At 38.6% G+C, this 24,066-nt stretch overlaps 1 protein-coding gene across 4 annotated transcripts in view; it reads left to right on the plus strand.

The window, feature by feature from the left end:
* Window positions 1-24,066, plus strand: part of LOC149265817 (omega-6 fatty acid desaturase, chloroplastic-like) — a 168,923-nt gene that overhangs the window by 64,287 nt on the left and 80,570 nt on the right. For 2 of the 4 annotated variants that reach the window (XM_089429759.1, XM_089429756.1), the window contains exons 3-6: window positions 10,421-10,464; window positions 10,559-10,756; window positions 10,861-11,004; window positions 11,124-11,275. In XM_089429759.1, the coding sequence (XP_089285885.1) occupies window positions 10,421-10,464; window positions 10,559-10,756; window positions 10,861-11,004; window positions 11,124-11,275 (538 nt within the window). The remainder of the gene's footprint in view (window positions 1-10,420; window positions 10,465-10,558; window positions 10,757-10,860; window positions 11,005-11,123; window positions 11,276-24,066) is intronic. The other 2 variants (XM_089429761.1, XM_089429763.1) reach the window with 1 other exon arrangement.

Raw genomic sequence — 24,066 nt, forward strand, 5'->3', positions numbered from 1 at the left:
TCACTTTTCACTTTATAATTTAACACTGACTTTACCACTTATAAAGTCACTTTCACTTTATAAAGTCACACTTAGTAAAATAATTATTTTGTACACTTTTCCCTAGGTAGAGACTAACCCATGGGAAACCATTTGTCCAAGGTACATTAAAAATCAACAGACAACAAGTTCAAGGAGGCGAAGCTTTAGACATTCAGAGCAAAATTTGAGCAGCTGAAATGAATGAAGATGAAAATATTCTAGCTTATTTTCTTCGGGTTGATGAAGTAGTAAATGTCGTACAAGAACTGGGAGACCAATTGAAAACAAAGTGATTGTTCGAAATATACTGAGATCACTTCCAATGAGATATGATGCCAAGGTCTCTGTGCTAGAAGAAAGATCATACTTAGAAAAGGTCAACATGGATGAGTTGCATGGAATAATTACAAGTTACAAAATGGGCACAAAGTAGGAGAACCCGTCCAAAAGGGAACAACTTTTACGACATCCAAGAAGGCAGGGAAAAACAAGCAACAACCTAAGCCAAGCCCTAGTTGTAGCAGTAGTGAAATCTTAGATGAAGAGATAGCCAACTTTGTGAGGAAGCTAAAAAGATGAATAGGCAAGTACAAAGATAAACTCCCCTTAAAATTTTTCAATTGTGGTGAAATTGGTCATTTTGCCCCAAAGTGTCCTTATGCAAAGAACTCAGATAATGATGATGGAGAGAAAGCTTTGAGGAAAGTAAAGAAGTATCAAAGAAGATACAAGAAGCAAGGTAAAAGAAAGGCTTCAAGAAAAGTTTCTTCTCAAAGGAAGATAGTTCTTCATTTGAAGAAGAGAGTGATAGTGACAACGAAAATGACATTGGAATGGTGTTGTTCATGGCAAGAGATAACAGGAAGGAATCCCCTAAAGAAGAAGAAGATGAATGTTAAATTGGCAACTAGGGCTAAACTCCATGTGGGTCAGCTTATTAGTGGCAACTGATATTTTTATTGGACCCCTCTTGTCGAGAGGTGTAGGATTGATCTAAAGATCATCCAATTCCGATAAGTATTTATGGAGATATGAATTTATTTTGATTATGAAATTATTATCAAGCCGACCAGCAACTTGAGTAGGCTCAGAAGCCCAATAGTCACGCCTATTCATCACTTACGTTTTAGTATAAATTGGCAAGGACTTGAAGTCATTTCACACATGTATTCTTGAGGTGATCTCCTCTCCACGTCTTGGGTTTTTGGAGAAGGGGAGAACATAGAATACGTTGGCCTAGATGATGCCCTAAATTACAGTTAGTATGCAAACCTACACGCTGTTCATGATGAATCACTATACGCTGTTCAGGAAGTGAAACCCTACGCTGTTCATGGAAACACTTCTTACATATACGCATGGCATTACGTTGGCCATATGCCTAGCATTACGCTGGCCATATGATAAACACAGTGAAATGAAGCTTATATATGAAGCCCTTAAGGAACTTCTATACGCAGTCTAGGGTGCCACTATCATCAAGCCACAGTGATAAAAGAAGGCACAGCCGCAGTTGAAATGGAGCCATCCTAACTCACACAAAGGATAAATGCAGTCTTGTTCACGCAATGGATACTCGCAGTTCTGTTCACACAATGGATACACGCAGTTCTGTTCACACAATAGATACATGCAGTCCTATTCACGCAATGGATACTCACAGTTCTGTTCACACAATGGATACACAGTCCTGTTCACGCAAAGGATAAACGCAGTCATGGTACTGCAATATTACACACAACATTCATAAGATAGTCAACGTTCTACACCTAACATATATACGCTGGGCAGTCAACATGAATCTAATCCGAAAAGGAACAACCGCAGTAAGGTTAACGGAGCCGCAGTCTAGAAAGCAGAAAGAACACATGCTAGATATTGCATGGAAAAGCAGGATCTGACTGCACCTCGGTTAGGGTATGAGGTGCATTCATGACCAGAACTCATAATTATGATATGGATGCATATCTGATCGATATTCTACCTATGGATCCATGCTCGGATGAACGAAGAAGTATAGATCTCGAATGGGGTAACTGTAGTAAGGTCTGAACTACATGGAGACCTAGCCCTTGGTATGACAGTATTTGTATTACATGGATAAGGTATGAGAATATGCAGTCGTGGTACTCCTATAGAATACTTGGTATAAGGATGACCATGTCATGGATCTATTCTATAGGTCACATGCTTATATATAAGGAAAAGCAATACCAAAGCTACTACAATCTAATAATCATTGTCTCAATAATGATAAGGATATAAGATATAGTCATCATGCTGTAGACCTCATTGGAGACCTTGTTGATATAATGAAATGACTGTCATAATAGAAATCTCAGTGTATCAATGAGAGCAGTAAACCAGTCATTGAGTACACATCAGATGGGTGCGGATCCATGATGTTGAGAACAACTTAGTGATATTTGGGTGCAGCGCAACATGATGAATGGGCAGCATGATAGATGAAATCATGGAGCAGCACGACACATGGGCAACATGATGTATGAGGTCATGGACAACTTGATGCATGGGCAGCACAGTGATCATGAGCAGCATGATGATGCATGATGCAGCATGATGGTGCTACACGGTGAGGTGCAGCAGATGAACAAAATGGATAGGTGAAGCTGTCATCTAGGAGAATTAGTTGAAGCAGAATGTCTTCAGCTGATCTCATGTATCATTGTTATAGGAGATGATCTATGCTCAGATTTAGATAAGTCAAAGTGTTGACTTCTGATGTAAATGTACTATTTCTTTCTCTCTTTCTCTGCTGAAATTTGAAGAACATAAAGGAAGAATTGATCAAGGGTTTCCCCACATTGTGGGGTTTGTCCCTGGCTTGCCCCACATCTTGTGTCCTCTTGTCTTAGCTTGTCTTCTGCAATTTATATTTATGTTCTATCTATAGTTTACTTTAATGCTGATGTGATTGCTAACTGAGAAAATTTAAATAAATTGCTTTGGCATAGAACATACCTAAAATTAACATGGGATCAGAGTTGAGGTGAAGACAATGCCCAAGCAAGAGTGAAAGAGCAATCACCAAAGACAGTTGGGACAAAATAAAAGGATCAATGGGTTCTTCACAATTCACTTAGGGTGAAGTCGAAGCAGAGCATATTATCAGAATGACGTAGCAGAACTTCTGATGGCATACCTAAGATCACCTCATTAGGAAGTTCGGATCTAAGGGTGGAAGGATAGGTAGATGTATTGGTTATGAGTTCGGCCCTTATGCGAAGGAGTGTCTGAATGACAGAGATGCAGGTCATCAAAGACACGGCCGTCTCTTCAAAGAAAGTAAGGAATCCCAGGATCTCTTTTATGTACCTGATCGCAAAAGGAACCTCGTGACCATCTCAGAAATAGAAGTCAAAGGTTTCAGGGTGGCACTCGTTGAGCAAAAGGTACGTGTTTGAAAATAGAATTTTCAAAGATGTTTTTGAGTTTAGGGTTGTATTACGTTACAGGAAGACCACTGGGGACCATTGCCATTGACACATAGCACCGGAGGTCCGTGAGTCAGATGGTGACTGGGAAGCCTGAATTCAAAAAGAGCATGAAAGTACATGTTTGATATGTACCGAAGGAAAATCTTACAAAGGGACCATGTAGCAGGTCCACAGGTATGGAACAACCCGTGAAGTTTGAGATTCATGAACAAGAATCTCATGTATACAGGTGGAAGAAAGCCCTCTATGGCTTGAAGCAAAACACCTCGGGTGTAGTATGAGAGGATTGATAGTTGTCTAATGAAGCTGAGATTCACTAGGAGTGAAATCGATCCAAACCATTTGAAGGTTGTGGATGAAAAACCTCTCATATCGGCACCTATGTATGACAGGTGCAAACCCTCTCATTTGTAGAAGACAGAGGAAGTTGGATTCTGAATGTGGAAAGATAAACTGCAAGCCTGTGACTACCTTGAGGATCTTAACTTTCAAGAAGTTATATGGTAGTGATGTCGGGCCAGACTTGGGAAATGCCTCTGAGTTTCATAAACTCATTCGCGTTGATGTTCTTGGAAGACCTCCATCCAGACATATGTGTTGCAGTTAGCATGGTGAGCTCATATTTGGTTGAGCCTCACTGGATTGGTGCCAAGAATCTTTTGAGATATCTTCGGGGCATAATCTCTCATGGATTGAGATACACTGTCGGAAATATAAAAACTGCATGATTATTCGAATGCAGACTGGTCAGTGAGTTCACATGATGAATACCATTGTGATTCTCTGTAACAACCAGAGGTGGGATTCGATTATTGAGGAATCCCGTATTCGTTGATAGCTCTAGCAGATAAACATCAGATGCTCCCCTATCTGGGATATGGTAAGTCGATGAGCAAGGAGTCTCCATCGCATTGAGACTGATGTACAGATCGTTGACATTTTGACAAAGCCCAGAGGAAAGATCAAATCTGTGATTTTCCCGTACAATTTGGAGTCGTCGAGAGACCCTTGTAAAAGGGTCCTGCATGTTGGATACATTGAGGTCTGGGGCTTGCGATTCTTACTGAAGCAACATACGACCACAGGGTGACTCACCCTCCCCTGGTGGTGCGCACTGGAACAAGATGATTCGCTCTCTTGTGGGACAAGATGATTCGCTCTCTTGTGGAACAGGATGATTCACTCTTCTGTGTAGCTGGATTGATGTGTTCTCCATGGCGGCCTGGATTGATGTGTTCTCCATGGCGATTGTAGCAGGATTGATGTGTGCTCTTGTGAGGCCTGGATTGATGTGTTCTCCTGTGAGGCCTGGATTGATGTGTTCTCCATGGCGATTGTAGCAGGATTGATGTGTTCTCCTGTGAGGCCTGGATTGATGTGTTCTCCATGGCGATTGTAGCAGGATTGATGTGTTCTCTTGTGAGGACAGGATTGATTAGTTCTCCTGTCGAGGCATCCTACCCATGCAGTCTAGGACTCATGGGAAGTACCTCTCATCTGATCAATGAGCAGGGAAATGAAGTTAGGGACCATGGTAGTACCAATGGACGCATCGTTGTATCTACCGTACTCCCTATGCTAGGATGACCCCCATTGATTTGGGATCAATGATATTGGTCTGGGACCAGTGGTAGGAGTTGTACCACACTATGACGCTGACTTCGGGCCGGTTGAGACTGGTTTGGGACCAGTGGTACATACTCCGAGACTGACTTCGTGTCAGTGTAGGACTGGTCTGGGACCAGTGAGAGTGGTACATATTATGACGCTGACTTCGGGTCAGTTGAGAATGGTCTGGGACCAGTGGTACACTCTCTGAGCCTGTGATACTGGTCTGGGACTAGTGGTAGGAGTAGTACTCGCTATGACGCTGACTTTGGGTCGGTTGAGACTGGTTTGGGACCAGTGGTGCGCACTCTGAGACTGACTTCGGGTCAGTGGAGAATGGTATGAAACATTCTCGATCAATTCTTCTTCTTCATAGTTCAGCAGAGCACAGCAGAGCAGAGCTAGCAGAGCCGGCAGAGCTGAGCTGAGCAGAGTTGGGCAGAGCAGTGCAGGGCACTAATGGCAGAGATAGTACAGTCGGACTTATGAATCATCGAATTGAGTTCTCCCTAGTTGAGAGGGAGTGTTAAATTGGCAACTAGGGCCAAACTCCATGTGGGTCAGCTTATTAGTGGCAGCTGATATTTTTATTGGATCCCTCTTGTCGAGAGGTGTAGGATTGATCTAAAGATCATCCAATTCCGATAAGTATTTATGGAGATATGAATTTATTTTGATTATGAAATTATTAACAAGCCGACCAACAACTTGAGTAGGCTCAGAAGCCCAATAGTCACCCCTATTCATCACTTACGTTTTAGTATAAATTGGCAAGGACTTGAAGTCATTTCACACATGTATTCTTGAGGTGATCTCTTCTCCATGTCTTGGGTTTTTGGAGAAGGAGAGAACATAGAATACGCCAGCCTAGATGATGCCCTAGCTCACACGCAGATGATGCCCTAAATTACAGTTAGTATGAAAACCTATATGCTATTCATGATGAATCTCTATACGCTGTTCAGGAAGTGAAACCCTATGTCGTTCATGGAAACACTTCTTACATATACGCATGGCATTACATTGGCCATACGCCTAGCATTACGCTGGCCATATGATAAACGCAGTGAAAGGAAGCTTATATACGAAGCCCTTAAGGAAATTTTATACGCAGTCTAGGGTGCCACTGTCATCAAGCCGCAGTGATAAAAGAAGGCACAACCGCAGTTGAAATGGAGCCATCCTAACTCACGCAAAGGATAAATTTTGTCCTGTTCACGCAATGGATACTCGCAGTTCTATTCATACAATGGATACACGCAGTTCTGTTCACACAATGGATACACGCAGTCCTGTTCACGCAATGGATACTCGCAGTTCTGTTCACACAATGGATACACGCAGTCCTGTTCACGCAAAGGATAAACGCAGTCATGGTATTGCAATATTACGCACAACATTCATAAGATAGTCAACGTTCTACACCTAACATATATACGCTGGGCAGTCAACATGAATCTAATCCGAAAAGGAACAACCGCAGTAAGGTTAACGGAGCCGCCGTCTAGAAAGCAGAAAGCACACATGCTAGATCTCTCATGGAAAAGCAGGATCTGACCGCACCTCGGTTAGGGTATGAGGTGCATTCATGACCAGAACTCATAAGTATGATATGGATGCATATCTGATCGATATTCTACCTATGGATCCATGCTTGTATGAACGAAGAAGTATAGATCTCGAATGTGGTAATTGGAGTAAGGTCTGAACTACATGGAGACCTAGCCCTTGGTATGACAGTCTTCGTATTACATGGATAAGGTATGACAATATGCAGTCGTGGTACTCCTATAGAATACCTGGTATAAGGATGACCATGTCATAGATATATTCTATAGATCACATGCCTATTTATAAGGAAAAGCAGTATCAAAGCTACTACAATCTAATAATCATTGTCTCAATAATGATAAGGATATAAGATATAGTCATCATGCTGTAGACCTCATTAGAGACCTTGTTGACATAATGAAATGACTGTCATAATAGAAATCTCAGTATATCAATGAGAGCAGTAAACCAGTCATTGAGTACACATCAAATGGGTGCAGATCCATGATGTTGAGAACAACTTAGTGATATTTGGGTGTAGCGCAACATGATGAATGCAGGCAGCATGATAGATGAAATCATGGAGCAGCACGACACATGGGCAACATGATGTATGAGGTCATGGACAACTTGATGTATGGGCAACACAGTTATCATGAGTAGCATGATGATGCATGATGCAGCATGATGGTGCTACACGGTGAGGTGCAGCAGATGAACGAAATGGATAGGTGAAGCTATCATCTAGGAGAATCAGTGGAAGCAGAATGTCTTCAACTGATCTCATGTATCATCGTTATAGGAGATGATCTATGCTCAGATGTAGATAAGTCAAAGTGTTGATTTCTGATGTAAATATACTATTTCTCTCTCCCTTTCTGTTGAACTTTGAAGAACATAAAGGAAGAATTGATCAAGGGTTTCCCCACATTGTGGGGTTTGTCCCTGGCTTGCCCCACATCTTGTGTCCTCTTGTCTTAGCTTGTCTTCTGCGATTTATATTTATGTTCTATCTATAGTTTACTTTAATGCTGATGTGATTGCTAGCTGAGAAAATTTAAATAAATTGCTCTGGCATAGAACATACCTAAAATTAACAATGAAGCAGAAGAAGAAGAAGAAGAAGAAGGCAAGGTAGATCTTGAGAGAGAACTTATCAATGCTTTAAAAGAGCTAAAAGTCGAAAAAAGGAATGTTGAAACATTGGAAGCCAAATTGGTTGCATTAAAGAAGCACGCTAAGGGTCTCAACAAAAAGATGGAAGAGTTAGGAAATATTATCATCAATCTCAAAGTGCAGTTGGAAGAGGAAAAGAAAATCGAAGGGTCACTCAAAAAGGAGTTGGAAGATAGCATCAAGACAAAGGAGGGCCTGGAAGTAGAAATTGTTTCTCTATAGAAGGAAGCATATAAGAAGCACATCCAACAAAGCTTTGCAAACAACACCAAAGTTTTGGACGAAATAATCAGCACTCAAAGATCATGCAGTGACAACGCTAGATTAGGGTACAAGCCCACATTTATCAAAGGCTCTAGCTCTGTGATGACAGAAAAGGAAGCTCAACAGAAAACATATGCTGACATAGTCAAGGAGGAAAGCATTCATGTCAAAGAAAAGGATGAAGGTTAACTAATGTGAAATCAAAGATCACAAGAGGAAGGATTTTGGGAAACTGTACCACCAAGACGATCTCCTCCCAAGTATCAAACTATCTTTCTTAGTGTATGCTATTCTTGCATCAATTTTGGACATAAGGCCATAAACTATCAAGCTTATGCTAGGGATAAAAGCTACTCTAGGAATGTCTGTTCTAGAAGATCTCAAGAAGATTACAAACAAAGTTATAAGAGATTTGGAGTCTGGACACTTGAGCAATGAAGTAGAATGCTATAAATGTAACAATTTTGGACATTTGGCTAAAGACTACAAGTTAACCACTCCTCCAAGGGAATCATAGCATGTTGTCGAGGTTCCTCCAAAGGGTAGGTAAAAGAAAAATGAAAGTTGTGCCATTGTCTTAAAGGCCAAAAGTAATAAAAGTGTGTGCTATGTCGATAATGGTTGCACAACGCATATGATAGGGGATAAGAAATATTTTTTATCTCTGTAGGAAGATAGCAATGGAGCAGTCTCATTCATAAATGATGGCTTTGAAAAGGTGATAGGAAAGGGTATAGCTAAGCTTGGAAGTAAGAAAGCTACAACAAAAGATGTGTTACTCACAGTGTTATCAGGAACGAACCGGTTGGTCTGACAGTTTTGAGGCAAAAACTGGTTCAGACTGGTGATTTGAACCATTTTTGTACCGAACTGGCCAGTTCTATAATGGAACCAACTGGTTTGGTATCAAACCGACCATTTTCACCGAACCGGCCAGTTTGATACTAGTTCAGTAAAGCCGCATAGAACACAACGAATGGTGCCTGTTTTGCTTTTTTTTTCTTTTAATTTTGTCTTCGCTGGGCACTAGCCAACAATAGGTGCCTAATATTCAAGCCTATGGCCTTACTATCACTATGCAATTCATGGTAATATTAAATTCTTAAAGTAAAAGTGACTATCTCCTTTATCTTTCATTTTCATTCTTTTACTTAAATTTTTAACATTACCATGAAATGACTTAGGATGTTTAACAGTGGTTCCGACCTCATTGGATTCCATATGGAGAAAGTAGAATTTTAGATCTCACTCAAAATCCAAAAACTTAACAGTTTTTTAAAATCTCAAGATTGGGGAGATTGTAATGTTTCCAGTGGGTTTTGTCATATGTATGAGGGTATTGAACTAGCATTTAATCAAGAGCATCAATCCCTCTATGTACCTTGATGTTAGTGGCATTGTTTGTTGAACTTCTCTATCATGGTCCTACTAAAAATGTATCCATCACTCAAACAAAATCTTGAATTGACATGTTAAGCATTTTTTTATCTTATTTTAATGCTTAGAGGGTGATATTGATGACAAAGATCCCAATATAGGCAAATATTTTGATGATATGTAGGTATTTGTTGTAGCTTGATTTTTTTGGATGCTAGAGGCCATCTAGGTCTTGTTTTTTGATGTATTTTTGGTTCAAATATGGATTGCACTTGGTGTTATTTTGGTTATGTTCACCCTTGCATGCTCTATAAATGAGAACTTTTGCTTATTTGTGTATAAATGGTTTGGATTCATATGGATGCACACGAGTATATGTGGTTTTCTCTAAAATTTGAATATTTTATGTGTTTTTGGTTGACCTGTTTTTTGGTCCAGTTTTCTTATGAGTTTCTGTTTGATTATGACCGGTTCTCGGTCCGGGGGGTCTATAGGTTCGATGATTGGTCCGGTTCTGATAACAACCGGAGAAAACCCTGAGAAATGATACATTATTGAAGTATAGCCAATTCAATATATATAGATTGTAGTAAAGTTCTTAGATGTAAAATATCCGATTAGAAAGATGATTTTGGCATTAATATATTTTATTATTTATAATACCAACAACTTTCGAAGCATATTAAAATAGTGTCACTTTATACTTTAGGAAACCTTTTGGTAAGGCTATTAAAAAATGAGAATGAACAAAAGGCTGCCCATTTTCCTTATTCAATAATAAGAAATGGTCGAGTTCAATTTTCTTGCTTATCCCCCTCCCCTCATCTTGCCATGTATGATGCAATTAAAATTTATTTCTTGAAAATTGATGTTTAGGTCTTGTATTCGAATTCAATTTTTTTTTGTTCTTTTCATTAATTTGAATTTGTAGAGCCATTAAACAATAATAGGAATTATAACTTCAGGTTTCCTTGCGGGCACTCAACTTAGGCATGTCATTCATTGTCAGGTATGGTTATTGTCAACAGTTAAATTGTGAAGACTTGAATTTTTCTTTCATTGAGCTGCTGACAGCATTATATATGCATTTGAATTTTGCACAGGGTATGGCAATCCGGCATGGTTGGCCAGATAAAAGGTTGCAAAAAACTATCTTTGCAGTGATGCCTCTTGCACCATCCTCTCTTAGTGATCAGGAGGAAAGGAATCGCATTTCTGAAAAATATGGATTTACCCAGATAGGGGAACCTGTTCCAGACAATGTAACTTTGAAGAATGTTATTGATTCCTTACCGCAAGAGGTGCTTTTTAACCTTTGTACTTGATGATTTTCTGCACATAAGCCATCTAAAGCATAACATGATTGCACTCAGATTCTAAACAGATATTTTCTTTGCTTGAGAAGGTCTTTGAGATTGATGATACAAAGGCTTGGAAAACTGTGGCAATATCAGTTGCTGCTTATTCTCTGGGGCTTTTCCTAATAGCAAAAGCACCTTGGTACCTCCTCCCTCTGGCTTGGGCATGGACTGGAACAGCTATTACCGGGGTTAGTTTATTTTCGATTGTCAAGAACTGTCTGCTTTTTTTGATATGGTTATTATGGGTAGAGAGATTGCATTCTGCCAGTTGTATTATTTCTATTGATTTGCTATTTTTGGTTTACAGTTTTTTGTTATAGGTCATGATTGTGCTCACAAGTCTTTCTCAAGGAACAAACTGGCAGAGGACATTGCTGGTACTTTGGCCTTTTTGCCATTAATCTACCCATATGAACCATGGCGTTTTAAGCATGATAGACATCATGCTAAGACAAACATGTCAGTAAGAGATGACATCTTGATTCTTAACTACTCATTTCTCTACTGCTTAAGCTATGCATCTTTTTTTTCTTGCAACAATTGTATCTTTATTTCATTGATGCACAGAACAGGAAACAACATAAAACTATACATCTGCGGGAAAAGAAAGGTCACACTAAATGCCCCTCCCTATCCATATGACTGCCTTGGCTCTAGCTTCAAGAGATATTCTAGCTTTCCTAAGCATTCCTCCCCTAGTTGCAAATTGAATTGGTAGATCATATTTGAATGTAGCAACTTCCAACAGATGAAATGGTACTACCTTTTCCATAGAAAGAACATGTTTGTTAATCTTAATAGTGTCCCATAGGGTTCTTCCTTCTTGTCGAGTTATCCACTTATCTCCAAAGATGACCCCTTTCCACTGAAGGGGGTCAATTAACACAATTACTTTCTGCTACAACCCAGTCGTAAAAAGTGTGAGCTACTATTTGGCAGATCCACTTGGCCTCGGGAGTCAGGATCCCTAACTTATCTGTCATAGAGAAGGTCAAGTGGATCCTATCATACAGTTCTTTAATTTCGTAGCCAAAAATATGTTTTCTCTAGAACCACTTTCTTTTCATATGAGTCCTTGTATAGCCTTGTTCATTTTCCAAAACCTGGTATCAGATATGATCTTGCACAAACCTGTATGGTCCTGCTTGTCCATTGCCTGAAGCCTTTGTGTATGATTGGCTTCTCTTTAAGATATATCAAAATGCATAGGTCCTTATCCCATAAATCTCCCCATGTGTGGAAACCCTCTTATTTTCTGTCATTTTCCTGACCATAGAGGGAGGGATTAGGCCAATCTGATTGGCATCTGTATGTTATTATCTGCAATACATATTGATATTGATGTCAAGTCCCTTGACCCAAGCTGCCAGATTCTTCAATTTTCCATTGATGATCCGTCAAGATAGGTTGCCAAACCCCTTCTAGAGGTCAATGTCCCTTTGAGCTTGTTGACCTCTACTGGTCAGCTACCCATGCAGTACACCCCCCTTTTTCTTTGCAAAAAGGGGCAGCACCTGATCAGCGTTTCCGTGCCATCCTGCAGTCATCAGCAGCTTGATCATTTTGATTGTAAACCCAGTCTGCATGTATGAATTGTAAATAATCTTAGCAGACATGAGTCGCATATGTGTATTGCCTAGGTGGACCTAACTTTCTAGTGGTAATCTACGTCCCGGAAGGTTTTTTGTCTCACCGATCCATGGATCGGCAGAGTTTTCCTTCAAACCTGACCCCAAAGCCGGGATGGATTTTGTCATTAGAACTTTAGGAGAATCCTAGTGTGTTAATCTGCGAGATTATAGTTGTGTCGCAGAACTAGGTGATTTATGAGGGTTTGTATTAGGTGGGTTTGTCCCCTTGAGATGTAAATTGTAAAAAGTCATCATGAAATGTGTCTTGAGGGTTGAAAATGTTTTAAATCCCCTCGTGAGTCCTAAGTCCTAGGTCCTAGGTGATGTTTCCAAAGGCTTAGTTCGATGATCCATTTAAAAAAATGAAATAAATAATAAATAATAAAAAAATTTTAAAATTTTAAAAAAATAAAATAAAATAATAAATAATAAAAATTTAAAAATTTAATAAAAAATAATAAAAAATTTAAAAATTTAAAAATTTTAAAAATGAAATAAATAAAAAATAATAAAAAATTTAAAAATTTAAAAAAATGAAATAAAAAAAAAATAATAAAAAAAATTTAAAAATTTAAAAATTTAAGAAATAAAATAAAATAATAAATAATAAAAAAATTAAAAAATTTAAGTGAATAAATCGACGGATGAGATCAAGAGATGTCTTGATCCTCATCAACGGTCGAGATCATTTCTACATGGATCATTCGAACTAGCCGTTGGGATCATTTCCTTTATATAGGGTCTTAGGTGGTCATTTCAGATCATTCGATCTGTGAGTCTAAGACTGAAGAAGCTCTCTTGTAAATCTGTTTCTGGTTAATAAAGGAAGACTTTGGGGTCCATATCTTGCTGGTGTTACTCTCTTGGAATGCTGTGAGATCATTTCATTTTTTGCATATGTTATTTTCAGCCATTAATATTAGCTTCTTATAGAGTATTGTGAGCACAGGTATCTTGTTCACTTGCTGGGGTTTGGGTGCTGTTAGGGTTTCTGAAGTAATGGCAGGTATCTCCATTACTGTTTGAGATCTAGCAGCATTTTTGCCCTCTTTGTTGACGGTTGTTTTGAGTTGTGCAGAAAGCATTTTCTGAAGGAATTTTGTGGGCGTTCGGGGAAGTTCTCGGCTGAACCAGCCAACTCCCGCAAGCATTTTTTGCTGAGCCTAGTTGGATTTGATCCTGGGTCTATCATTCGGTTTATTTATTTGATTTGCATGAGAAATTTTCTGAAGTTCTTCACAGTGACAAATCTGAAATTTTCTGTTCTTTAAAATATTTCCGTTCTTATTGCTGAATCTGGCTGTTAAGGGGCCAAATCTGTAAATTAATCAGTTGTCTTCGGGTTTCAATTTTCTCTGATCTAGGGTTTCAAATTTTTTGCTTTATGCAGTTTTTATTAGGGTTTAGGGTTTTTAGGTTTCATTTTATCACATAAAAAATTTGGAAAATCATTTTTGCCAGTTTCAGTTGTTTTTCATGTTATATCTTAAGATCTGAATTTTTCAAGTCGAGATGCGAATATGATATCTAGTTAATGGTCTAGGATTCTCGTGGTGGTTTAAAGCATTTATCTTTTTTCAAAATTCTCAGTCGCTGGATATCGTTTGGTTATGTGATTTCGCTGATACCTTTTGATGACAAATGATTGTTGTTCACGGTTTATTTTTCTATATCTAACAAGTAATCATTTTAACAATAATCTCTTAAGGCACTGGTCTGCTCAATTAATCAAATCATTTTAGTGCTTTTTATATCGTATCTCGTGTCTCCCAACCAACTGGTCGACAGTTGGTCTCATCATCTCACAGGGACTACCCCCCTTAGCCACGGGAGACAGGCTTAAACGGAGGGATCGGGGATCAGAGTGACAGCCCCCGGTCTGAGCGTTGTCGTGTCAATCCGCGCGACAACATTTTTTGGCGTCGTTGCCGGGGAAATTGTTTTCTCGGAGTTTCATCGACATTTATCTTCTCATCTCTCATCTCTCAGTTGAGCTGGCAGATTCAAATTTTCTTTTCGTCCCATATCAGCAGCATCTCTTGGATTTGTTTCTTGTTTGGGTGGCGACTCCACTTTCTCATTTTTCCCAGACAAGAAGCTTTCCTCATATTTGCTTGTGGTTACCTTTTGGATCCTAGAATCAGATTCATTGTTCAAGTGGCGACTCCACTGTTTTCATCTCTTGATTTTCTTGAGCAGGTATCTAGTTCTATCATCCTTTTAATCACTTATCATTCATCATGGATTATTCATTTAAGCCATGTCGTTTTACTGAACGTCTCCATGATTTTCCGGAAAATGCCATTCCTAAGTTACCTATTTTCTCGGATGGTGATCCAATCGCTGTTAGAAGACATATAGTCTTGTTTACTCGCATCATGACCATATACTGTAGATCCCCTCAATTCAATCATGAAGATATCAAAATGCGTCTATTTGTCCTTTCTTTAAAAGATGATGCTTTGAATTGGTTTAACAATTTTCCAAAGGAATCTTTCACTTCTTTAGAAGACATTGTCGATGCTTTTAAAAATAGATATGGTTATCCAAACAGCTTGCCTTCTGCCTCTAAAATTGTGCAACAGAATGAAAGTAATTTGATAAGAGGTCCAGCTGAAAGATCCCAAGACGATTCATCATGTCAGAATGTGTCATCCACTGGAAATATTGCAGATCAAGTTCATGATAGTGAAAAATCAGGGACAAATGACAATGAAAAAGAAAAGCAAAAGCAAATTATACGAGACCTAATGATGCTGGTGAGAAATATGGAAATCAATCAAACTAATTATGTCAATGATGTGAAAACTTTATGCACCCATCTGGAAAAACATAACAGGGAGATTGAGGTCACGCAAAGTCACCATGCTAAAGAAATTGAGGCCATAAAAACTAAATATGAAACAGAAATTGGAAACATGCATAGCAGGTTGTCAGTCTTAGAGGAAAATATGGTGACCATGAAAGCTGATCATGATAGGGAAATTGACTCTATGCAAAACAAGTTATTCACTATGGATGAGGAAATGACTATCATGACATTCAATCATAACAATCAGTTCGCTGACATGCAAGCAAATCACAGAGAAGAAATAAATTCCATACAGCATTGCTTGATGAACATAAAGGAAGGAAATGTTAAAGTAATAAAAGACATGGAAGAACACCATGCCAGACAAATCAGTGCTACAAAAGTTGAACACTCTAGTCAGATGGATGCTATTAGAATACAGGTTCAAAGGTTTCAGCAATTGGAAGATGAAAGAAACCAAGTAACATCAACAGATCAGAAGCCTTCTCATTTGTTGCAACCAGCTCCATCTTATTATGAGGAGGTTATTGATTCGATTGAAAGATGGTTGAGTGAGGGTGATCCAGACAGACTTAAGAATGATAAAGATCAGATGCAAGATGAAGAAAGACATAGCACGCATATCTTACATACTTCATCTAATAGCTTTGAAACGGAAAGTACCAGGTCATCAGTGATGCAACCAGCCAGAAAGAAAAAGCGCAAGAGAAAGAAGATAAGAAGAAGATTTGATGCATCAGACGGCCGTGAGCAGCTTGATTTTCGGATAGGAAAGAGTCCTACCATATGCAAAATTGGACATGGTACATCCGACAAGCAGCCGACAGATTTGCCTGAAAGCAGGCAAATGCTCAGTATGCACTTTATTGAACACATCTGATGCCATGGGGCATCTTTTGTATCGTATTTCTAACCCTACTCCTTGTTTTTCCGCATTTTCATTTCTGCTTTAGATAGTTAATAAATGAAGAGCTTTTTTCTTTCCTGTGCTTAAAGTATATGATGATTTTTGGATGGACGCTACTTATTTTTGTGTTGTATGGATGCAGATTCTGGATTCTCACATTCCTGCAAGCAACAACGTGTCCCCAAGTAGAGCCAGATGTTGACCTCTACTGGTCAGCTACCCATGCAGTACACCCCCCTTTTTCTTTGCAAAAAGGGGCAGCACCTGATCAGCGTTTCCGTGCCATCCTGCAGTCATCAGCAGCTTGATCATTTTGATTGTAAACCCAGTCTGCATGTATGAATTGTAAATAATCTTAGCAGACATGAGTCGCATATGTGTATTGCCTAGGTGGACCTAACTTTCTAGTGGTAATCTACGTCCCGGAAGGTTTTTTGTCTCACCGATCCATGGATCGGCAGAGTTTTCCTTCAAACCTGACCCCAAAGCCGGGATGGATTTTGTCATTAGAACTTTAGGAGAATCCTAGTGTGTTAATCTGCTAGATTATAGTTGTGTCACAGAACTGGGTGATTTATGAGGGTTTGTATTAGGTGGGTTTGTCCCCTTGAGATGTAAATTGTAAAAAGTCATCATGAAATGTGTCTTGAGGGTTGAAAATGTTTTAAATCCCCTCGTGAGTCCTAAGTCCTAGGTCCTAGGTGATGTTTCCAAAGGCTTAGTTCGATGATCCATTTAAAAAAATGAAATAAATAATAAATAATAAAAAAATTTTAAAATTTTAAAAAATAAAATAAAATAATAAATAATAAAAATTTAAAAATTTAATAAAAAATAATAAAAAATTAAAAAATTAAAAAATTTTAAAAATGAAATAAATAAAAAATAATAAAAAATTTAAAAATTTAAAAAAATGAAATAAAAAAAAAATAATAAAAAAAATTTAAAAATTTAAAAATTTAAGAAATAAAATAAAATAATAAATAATAAAAAAATTAAAAAATTTAAGTGAATAAATCGACGGATGAGATCAAGAGATGTCTTGATCCTCATCAACGGTCGAGATCATTTCTACATGGATCATTCGAACTAGCCGTTGGGATCATTTCCTTTATATAGGGTCTTAGGTGGTCATTTCAGATCATTCGATCTGTGAGTCTAAGACTGAAGAAGCTCTCTTGTAAATCTGTTTCTGGTTAATAAAGGAAGACTTTGGGGTCCATATCTTGCTGGTGTTACTCTCTTGGAATGCTGTGAGATCATTTCATTTTTTGCATATGTTATTTTCAGCCATTAATATTAGCTTCTTATAGAGTATTGTGAGCACAGGTATCTTGTTCACTTGCTGGGGTTTGGGTGCTGTTAGGGTTTCTGAAGTAATGGCAGGTATCTCCATTACTGTTTGAGATCTAGCAGCATTTTTGCCCTCTTTGTTGACGGTTGTTTTGAGCTGTGCAGAAAGCATTTTCTGAAGGAATTTTGTGGGCGTTCGGGGAAGTTCTCGGCTGAACCAGCCAACTCCCGCAAGCATTTTTTGCTGAGCCCAGTTGGATTTGATCCTGGGTCTATCATTCGGTTTATTTATTTGATTTGCATGAGAAATTTTCTGAAGTTCTTCACAGTGACAAATCTGAAATTTTCTGTTCTTTAAAATATTTCCGTTCTTATTGCTGAATCTGGCCGTTAAGGGGCCAAATCTGTAAATTAATCAGTTGTCTTAGGGTTTCAATTTTCTCTGATCTAGGGTTTCAAATTTTTTGCTTTATGCAGTTTTTATTAGGGTTTAGGGTTTTTACGTTTCATTTTATCACATAAAAAATTTGGAAAATCATTTTTGCCAGTTTCAGTTGTTTTTCATGTTATATCTTAAGATCTGAATTTTTCAAGTCGAGATGCGAATATGATATCTAGTTAATGGTCTAGGATTCTCGTGGTGGTTTAAAGCATTTATCTTTTTTCAAAATTCTCAGTCGCTGGATATCGTTTGGTTATGTGATTTCGCTGATACCTTTTGATGACAAATGATTGTTGTTCACGGTTTATTTTTCTATATCTAACAAGTAATCATTTTAACAATAATCTCTTAAGGCACTGGTCTGCTCAATTAATCAAATCATTTTAGTGCTTTTTATATCGTATCTCGTGTCTCCCAACCAACTGGTCGACAGTTGGTCTCATCATCTCACAGGGACTACCCCCCTTAGCCGCGGGAGACAGGCTTAAACTGAGGGATCGGGGATCAGAGTGACAGCCCCCGGTCTGAGCATTGTCGTGTCAATCCGCGCAACAACAGAGCTCTCCTGATCTTGAAATTTTAAAGGTCTCAACCCCCCCAATAATGTTGCATGGTCTGAAACCTTTAAAATGTTACGTGTATGGCTATCTGAATCTGGTGTGTAGTAAGAGCTTGCCATTATCCATTTTACTATCCTTTTAGCTGACAAGGTTCATTCTTCCACATAGCGTTATTTGTACTGATGGTTGGATTGTGAGACCACTCCTCTCTTTGGAGTTTAATGGAAATATATTTATTGGAGATTTTTTGGTGTGAAGGGCTTATTTATGTGGTGAATGTTTCTTGACTTAGAAGCTGTTCTTTCTTGGTTATTTCTTCTACTTGATTAAAGGCATTATTGTGATTGTTCAAGGCTTCCATAAGGCTACAAATATCGATCCATTTGAAGGGCAACTCTGTCACTTGAATGTAGGACGTTTAGAGGCTACTCTCACACTCTCCTTTCTTGGTTTGGGGTAAGTTTAATCCTATTTGCTAGGCCATACTCTAGAGTCCAAAGTTCCTTGGTAAGGGTTTTCCACTTTGTTGACCACTACGTGTCAACGACCCATAGCAATACACCCCCTTTTTTCACAAAGGGATAGTGCTTGATCGATGTGTCTGTGCCGTTCAGCTATCATCATCAGCCTGATTATGATGTTATAATGTAAACCCATTCTGTATGTATATGATGTAAATAATCTCAGCAGAACCATGTCATGTATGTAACAACCTAGGTAAACCTACTTTTTTTGGTGACGATCTACACTCTGGGAGGTGTTTTGTCTCACCGATTCATTCTCGGATGGTCGGCAGAGTTTTCCTTCAGTGTTACTCCAAAGCTGGAATGAATTTTGTCACTGGGATCTTAGGCGAGTTCTAGTGTTATAGATAGAGTCTATGTAAAACTGATTTGGGAATAATCCTAACTATTTGGTTAGGTTATTTTATTACAAATTGCTTGGTCTATAGGATTATATTTGTGTCGCAGAAATGGGTAATCTGTGAGGGTCTATTACAAATGGGTTTTCCTCCCTTATGACGTAAAATAATATAAAGTATCTTGAGGGTTGGAAAAATAATTTATCCCCTCATAAGTTAATTAATTAAATTTTCAAGGAAAAAATGAACTAAAATCCTAAGCCAGAAATTTAATTAATTCTAGGTTCTAGGTAAATTTAAAATCTCCAAAGGCAAAATTCGTCAGTCCTTAAAATTCAAAATTTAAAAGGTCATGGGACTAAGGTAAATTAATTATTTTGGTAAATTTTAAGCCTTTGGTCCCTGGGGTTAAGTTAAAGTCGAATTTTTGAGGAAATTAACTCAAAATTTTTATTTTTGAGTTAATTAAATACATTTAATTGAAAAATTCGAATTTCCTCAAGAATTTATTATTTCGATGGATGAGATTAAAAGAAAATTATTTTTTTTGTAATAATTTACAATATTTCAATGGATGAGATTTTTTTTTTTGTAATAATTTTTCTAACATGGTTTTTTGTTTTTGTTTTGTTTTGTTTTTGTTTTTTTTTTTGTCTGGGTTTTAGTTTTTATCATTCTACATAACGTTTGGGTGTTTTCTTGTTGTCGTGCAGCTATAGACCTAATGTGGAAATTTGTGTAGAGAACAGATCTAGGCCCTGGAGGGTAAGATCTGGATCTCTGGAGTTTATCAACATAATTTTGCAGGGATATTATTCAATTTTATTACAGTCCAGGGGTTTAAAATTTTGAGATCTGGAATTTTTCATGAGGGTTTCAAGGCTAAATCTAAAGCATAAAAATATATTGATGTGGAATTCGATTTTCTAGGTTTATTTTGGGTTTCTTGAGGCTACCATTGGCTACCTGGAACTGCTTTCTGGGTTTTTCTTCTTGCTGTAAAAAATTTTCGAAAATTTTTGTGAGAGAATCCTGCTGCAGCTCCTTGTCCTTACTGCATTCTCTCCATCGTTGCCTGGGATTTTCCATTTCCATCCTCCCTATCTCTCTCTGCATGCGTTTTGGTTTGTTGGATGCTAATGTTCATATTTTTGCATTTAAACCTTGATCTGCAACCTGTCAACCCCGCAGCTCCATTCCTCCACCTGCGTCCAAGCATCCATCTCCAAGCCTTATGCTCCCCCTTGCTTTCCCTTATCTCTCCATCTCTCAGCTCCCTCAAACGCAGCTTTCTGTTGCTTTATTCTTCAAATCCGTGACCCCTTGGTTTGTTCTTTTGCTCGCTACATCATATCTTCCCTCATGCGTTTGTCCTCCCGCTGCCATTCTTCCCCTCCAGATTCGTGGCTCCCTTCCTTGCTTCTCCGTTGCCCCACCCTCCATACCTGCAGCTCCTTCCTTCTGCCACCATCGAGCCTCTTCGACCTGCACACATCAAACAAACAAATCACTCTCATTCGACTCTCTTTCCTTTTTTTTTTATTTAGGGTTAGTGTGTTTTCGTTTTAATTTGAGATTTGACTTTGTATTGATTTTGATTTGTTTTATTTTATTTATTGATGACTTTTATATTTTTTGTTTTGATTTCATTTAATTTTGTTTTTTACTTATGATTCTTTGATTTCTCTTTTTTTTTATTTTTTATTTTCGATTTGATTTTTTGTTTTACATTTTTTCAATTTTTTTTTTTTTTTAACATGATTTTGATTTACATTTAAAAAACCTAAAAGATTAAAAAATTTAAAATCTAAAAAAATCTAAAGTTAAAAAAATCTTCATTTTGAGACTTGAGTTTTTTAAAGAATTAAATTAAAAGAGGATTTGCGCTAATATATTAAAAATTTTAACGTGGCCCATGGCCCATTAAAATTTTGATTTATTAACCCTTCTAATTTACTTTTGTCACATTAAAAATTTAGTTTCTTCATTTTACCACATTAAATTAATTTTCTAAGGAATAATTAAATTGTTCATCTAAAGTTCGTTGGTGTCTTTTCGTGGTAAGTAATTTCTCTATTGTCAAGTGCGACTAATGTTTTTTTTTAATTATATTGGCTATAAGAAAAAGTTAATTAATTCTAGATCTGGGTCATTAATGAAAATCATTTTAAATTTGGAATCTCTTGCATGATAGAGTTTTGGGCGTTTACATTTAATCGTTCATGATTGTCACTATTCGTCACATTTGTAAATTGCTTTGGATAACTTGTTTTTACTTAATCTATGGTTAATCGAATACGAAGGCACTGGTCTATAATCATTTCTATCCTGTGGATGTGTCTTGTGTTTAATCTATTCATCTCAGTTAACCAAGATTTGTCCTAAATTCATCAGGTTTTCCATCTTCAAGTCTCCTAGAGCCTGTGTTCCACAGGCTATTCTCATTCATTCACCTTAGGGACTACCCCCCTTGACTTGTCTAGGAGAGAGTCTAAACGGAGTGAGTAAGGATTAGAGTGACAACCCTTACTCTGAGCGTTGTCGCAGTGCCTGGACACTTTGTGCGACAACACACTCTATTAATTGCTATAGTTGATTTTGTAGTTGGAGGCTTTCCCCTTAGAGGTGTTACTGCTCAATTTAACAATGTTGGCAAGGTTTGACCAAGACTACTACATGGTAAACATTATTACAAATCCACCTAATGTCGCCTCAACACATTTCTCTCACTTTAGTCCAACTGTTGATTTGTGGTAGCATCAAAGAGGAGCGAATCGACAGTTTGCGGGAAGATTTCCAGGATGGAAGTCGAGACTCAGAGGGAGTCTAGGAGAGAACTTCCAGGAGGGAAGTCGAGACTCAGAGGGAGTCTAGGAGAGAACTTCCAGGAGAGAAGTCGAGATTCAGAGGGAGTCCAGTAGAAGAGTGGAGATGACAATGAACTGACTGAGGGATCAGGACAGGTTGGACGGGCCTCCAACTTTGTCATCTAGAAGGCCAGGATCCTGTCTGTTCTAGATAAACATCGCATCAAGGGCTTCGCCTTGAGAACTGTGGCTATCCCAGTCGACCCAGCTGATAATGAAAGGTATGAGGATGCAATGGCGAAGGAAAAGTGCATAATCCTTGATGGGGTCAAGGATCATGTAATACTACATATTGTCGAGAAGAACATGACAAAGGAGATGTGGGATACCTTGACGACATCGTATCAGGGCACTTCAGTGTGGAGGAAGATGCTGTTGGAGAATCAACTGCGGTCGTATCAGATGCAGAAGGGGGAGCAAATAGATCTATAACTCAACAGGTTGCAAGAGATTCGGGGCCAACTTACTTACATAGAGGCCATACAGGATCAAGAGTTCATGGTGAGGACTGCCCTGAATGTCTCCGAGGATTGGGAGACATTTGTCCAAAGCATTTTGGGCAGAGCTGATCTTCTAGGATGGGAAGAGATGTGGGCAGCTCTTCACTAAGAAGAGATTAGATGGTTGACCAAGTCGGGCAGTAGCAACAAAGGAGGTTGAATCATGAAAGAGGAGGAAGAGGATGCGGCTCTAGCATCTGTGGGACAATAGGGGAAGAGGAAGAAGAAGGACATCTCCAAGGTAAAGTGCTTCCATTGTGGGGTGCTGGGTCATTATGCAACCCAGTGTCCCAGGAAGAAGAATAAGGGAGAGGCTTCTGACTCTAAGGAAACTCCGGCTAAGACGGAGAAAGAAGTCGAGACATATGACGATTGTGCCATGAGTGCTCATGCACCTCTAGAGAAGAGGTGGGGTGACATCGAGCTATAGTCAGGAGGACTATAGAAGATGAGGGGCAAGATCCTTGAGGTACCCAAACTCTTGGATCATATCTGGCTACGGGAGCCTCGAATGGTAGTAGCAGGATGATTGATGTCGGTAGAAGCGAGATGCAGATGGAGCGACAAGGCAATGCTAGAGTGCAGAGGTATGTAGTAGCGCAGTGGAGGTTGTAGCAGTGTGAGAGGCACAAAGTTGGTTGCAGTAGTGCGAGAGGCACAAAGATGGTTGCAACAGTGCAGAGAGGCACAGAGGTAGGCTGCAGCAGTGCAAGAGGCACAAAGGTGTTGTAGCAGCGTATAGGTAGCAAAGGGATCACAGGATAACAACAGAGGTAGATTCAACATCATGGGGCTTCTAGATTGACAAGGATGTCAGTAGTTGGGTAGATCAATTACTTCTCAGTAACTGAGTTGTAGTGCAGCAGTTAGCAGTGGTAGTGCTATGGGCAACACAATGCAACATGTTGAGAGGGAGCTGCAGTACAGATGTAGCAGTGGCAGTGGCAGAGCCATGGGCAACAATACAAAAGGCAACAGTGCAGTGGATGTTGGGCAGCAGGCCAAGCATCAACACAGGTACTGGTGCTAGAGGATCAGTGTGATGTTCAATGGTGGAGCATTACTAGAGCACATTCCTCGCTAAGAGGGAGTGTTGATTTCTGGTAGCATTGGATGTGCTCTAGCCATGAAAATTGGTGGAGAGGTTAAAGCACATGAGATCTCCAAGACCTAGAAATGGTTTGGGGAAATTCCACCCGGTTAGAGAGATATTAAAATAATTAATATTTTTAATGGGGTTCCTAAGTCTAAACTTAGGAAAATTAAAATATTAATGGGTATTAATATAAAACTGGATGAGAATGTTTGAAATGACATGGATCAAGCCAACTCTAATCTTAGCCGTTGATTAGAGACTTAATCTCGATCATTGAAGA

Source organism: Pinus tabuliformis, chromosome 6, assembly GCF_031772625.1.
Source record: "Pinus tabuliformis cultivar Carrire ecotype Pingquan chromosome 6, CPIR1, whole genome shotgun sequence".
Classification (NCBI taxonomy): domain Eukaryota; kingdom Viridiplantae; phylum Streptophyta; class Pinopsida; order Pinales; family Pinaceae; genus Pinus; species Pinus tabuliformis.